Here is a 2,476-nt window from a genome sequence, read left to right as displayed (position 1 = left end):
GACCAGAGGTATTAAACGCTTTCACTGGCTGGGAAATCTACTGATGTGCAAGTGGTCATAATAGTTGTAATGGTAATGGGGGCCAATGCAATTTACTCCCAAAGACTGCTGTGGATTTACTGCAAAACTATCTGATGTCTTATCACTGTAAAAGACCTACAAGTTGACTAATGTGCAATTCATAAGCTCTATTCTCACCGGTCCAATTTTTGCCATTCTCTTTGGAAACATCTGCGCCGTGTCTGAGCAGCACTCTCACCGACTCCAAGTGTCCTAGTGAAACGGCCAGGTGCAGAGGGGTCCGGCCCCTGGGATCCACCTCTTCAATGTTACTCTGAAAGGAGTGTAAACACAGATGGCTCATAACTTAGTGAGGAAAATGAGAAGGGCCGAAACTCATAAGCACTGCTGTTGAAAATGAAAATGAAAATGTGGAATGCAACTGTCATTAACCCAAACAATGGGTACTCTTCCTGTGGAATGGTCTGTCATATATAGTAGCGGTATTCAATCTTTCAGATACCATGGACATTCAAAGGTGAGAGACCCCATCCTAAAACTTAAAAGTCAGCTATATACTTACATGAATAAAAACACTGTTTAATTTGGAAAAATTATGGAATTGTTAAATAAATGTTACAAATATGTGTAAAATATTATTTGGAAAAATCTAGTTTCTATTATGTTACATTATTATCTTTTTTTATATTCACCAGAGTACTGCACTGCTAGATGTATTATTTATTTATTTGAATACACATTTATTTATTTAGTTCACTCTCAGTATTTTTAGGCTACTATTAGTATACTCTTACTATTGATTTATTTTTACACGTTTTTTCCCTCCAGGTTTTTCCACGAACCCCAGTTTGAAAAACCGTGATCTACAGCAAAATGAAGATTTATTGATGTTAGGATGAGCTCACCAGCTCTCCAGTGCAATGACATACAGCAGTGCTGTAGCTAACAAGTGGATGGCAAGCTGATGAAGCATTTGCAGTAAGATCCAATAATGCACCAATTCCAATTTCATTAGATTATTAAATATATGACAAGCATGTCATGAAATCCACTGGAGGCAGAAATCTCACAGCAGTCAATTGATTCTACCGTTAGCTGCACCACCAGTCCACATACATCAGCATTTACGGATATCCCACACATACCGTCTGTATCTCTTTTTCCAGCTTCCTGTAATCATTCTCCCAGACCAGGGTATGCAGTGGAAACCTAAGGCTGAAATCCTCGACGCTGGCAGCGGTGGCGGATAACATTCTGGCTCGATCAAACTCTCCGTGTCTCCCCCTCCAAAATTAAGAGCCAGCCTGCGAGCTAGCTACGTTACTGTCATGAACCATCAAAGCTCTTCATGCGTTTAATTAATTGTTGATAATTATACAATGACTCTGACTATTAAACAGGTGGATTTTAGTAAAGGAGACGCCGAAACCGCAACCAACTTTTTTCAAAATAAACTTTTGAAAAACAAGGAAGTGGCAGGTTGAAACTATTTGGGTGGGGGTGTATCCAGTCATTTGACAAATCTTTCCTCTAAACCCTTTTGCATTTAATTATATTTGTAAATAATATCCTCTATATAAAATGTTCGATAAGAGACTAATTAGCTATATATGACCTATCAAGAAAAATGGTAAAGGAAAAATAATTATGTTTTTTTTTTTTTAAATGGGAAAGCCCAACTCCAGACTAAACCATTTCATATGAAGTAGGGGCGGTCGTACCATAAAGTATGGTTATGTTAAGTCAAAGAGTGAATTTTGCGTATTCGTAAATAGAAGCTATTTTTGAAAATTATGCATGAAACGAAAATGTTCTCGTAAGTAATCGTAAGTAATCGTAATAAATAACAGCATTTTAGTCATCGTAACGTGCCCAAACATGCTGAACGCTGGCGGCTCGGTAGGTTTTGAGATAGAGCCATTGCATAGAGTGTTGACTCAACTCTACGGGTGTTTTCAGCGTCAAATGATGCTGTGAAGATCTATGATCAATCACACTATATGTTACCTTATCTTATTTTCTCTGGAGAAATAGGTAAGTGTACTTATTGATCCTCAAGTGGTATTCCTGTGATGGGGAAGAGAGGAAGGGAGACTGAGGGTGAGGGGGAATGATGCTTGTGCCAGGTGCTTGATTCTGGTCCTTGGCCTCTTTGCAGCTGTTGTTTGATACTTCCTGTGCTTGAAGGGAAGTGACTTTTGCTTCTAGGCTGCTCTCTGCTTATCAGTGGATCAGTTTTGAATTTAGATGGCTCATGTTTCTGTCAGACTGATGCAATTGGTCGTTAACTTCTTAAGTGTGGGGATCTTCAATAGCCTGCCAACCTGGCACAGATTTAGTCTAGATTTATCCCTCTAGCTTTCCTCACTTAAGTTAGGGAATAGGGATCATATTTGTAATCCTCTGAGGTCAAAATAGACTGAAGAAAAGAAATGTAACATTGTGTGTGTGTGTG

The 2,476-nt window shown here is 38.8% G+C and overlaps 2 protein-coding genes across 2 annotated transcripts in view; one reads left to right on the top strand and one right to left on the bottom strand.

The window, feature by feature from the left end:
* Positions 1-1,614, bottom strand: part of LOC107672612 (ankyrin repeat domain-containing protein 13A) — a 10,115-nt gene extending 8,501 nt beyond the window's left edge. The window contains exons 1-2 of the mRNA XM_016465874.1: positions 1,167-1,614; positions 199-334 (exon numbers count right to left, since the gene is read on the bottom strand). Of these exons, the coding sequence (XP_016321360.1) occupies positions 199-334; positions 1,167-1,274 (244 nt within the window). The 5' untranslated portion in view covers positions 1,275-1,614. The remainder of the gene's footprint in view (positions 1-198; positions 335-1,166) is intronic.
* Positions 1,615-2,093: 479 nt separating this feature from the next.
* Positions 2,094-2,476, top strand: part of LOC107672601 (ARF GTPase-activating protein GIT2-like) — a 25,910-nt gene continuing 25,527 nt past the window's right edge. Inside the window, exon 1 of the mRNA XM_016465856.1 lies at positions 2,094-2,121. Within this exon, the coding sequence (XP_016321342.1) occupies positions 2,094-2,121 (28 nt within the window). The remainder of the gene's footprint in view (positions 2,122-2,476) is intronic.

The sequence above is a fragment of the Sinocyclocheilus anshuiensis genome, unplaced genomic scaffold (genome assembly GCF_001515605.1).
Source record: "Sinocyclocheilus anshuiensis isolate Anshui unplaced genomic scaffold, SAMN03320099.WGS_v1.1 scaffold100, whole genome shotgun sequence".
Classification (NCBI taxonomy): domain Eukaryota; kingdom Metazoa; phylum Chordata; class Actinopteri; order Cypriniformes; family Cyprinidae; genus Sinocyclocheilus; species Sinocyclocheilus anshuiensis.
Note: the sequence above shows the minus strand (reverse complement) of the source record. Positions and strands in the feature narration are given on the sequence as shown.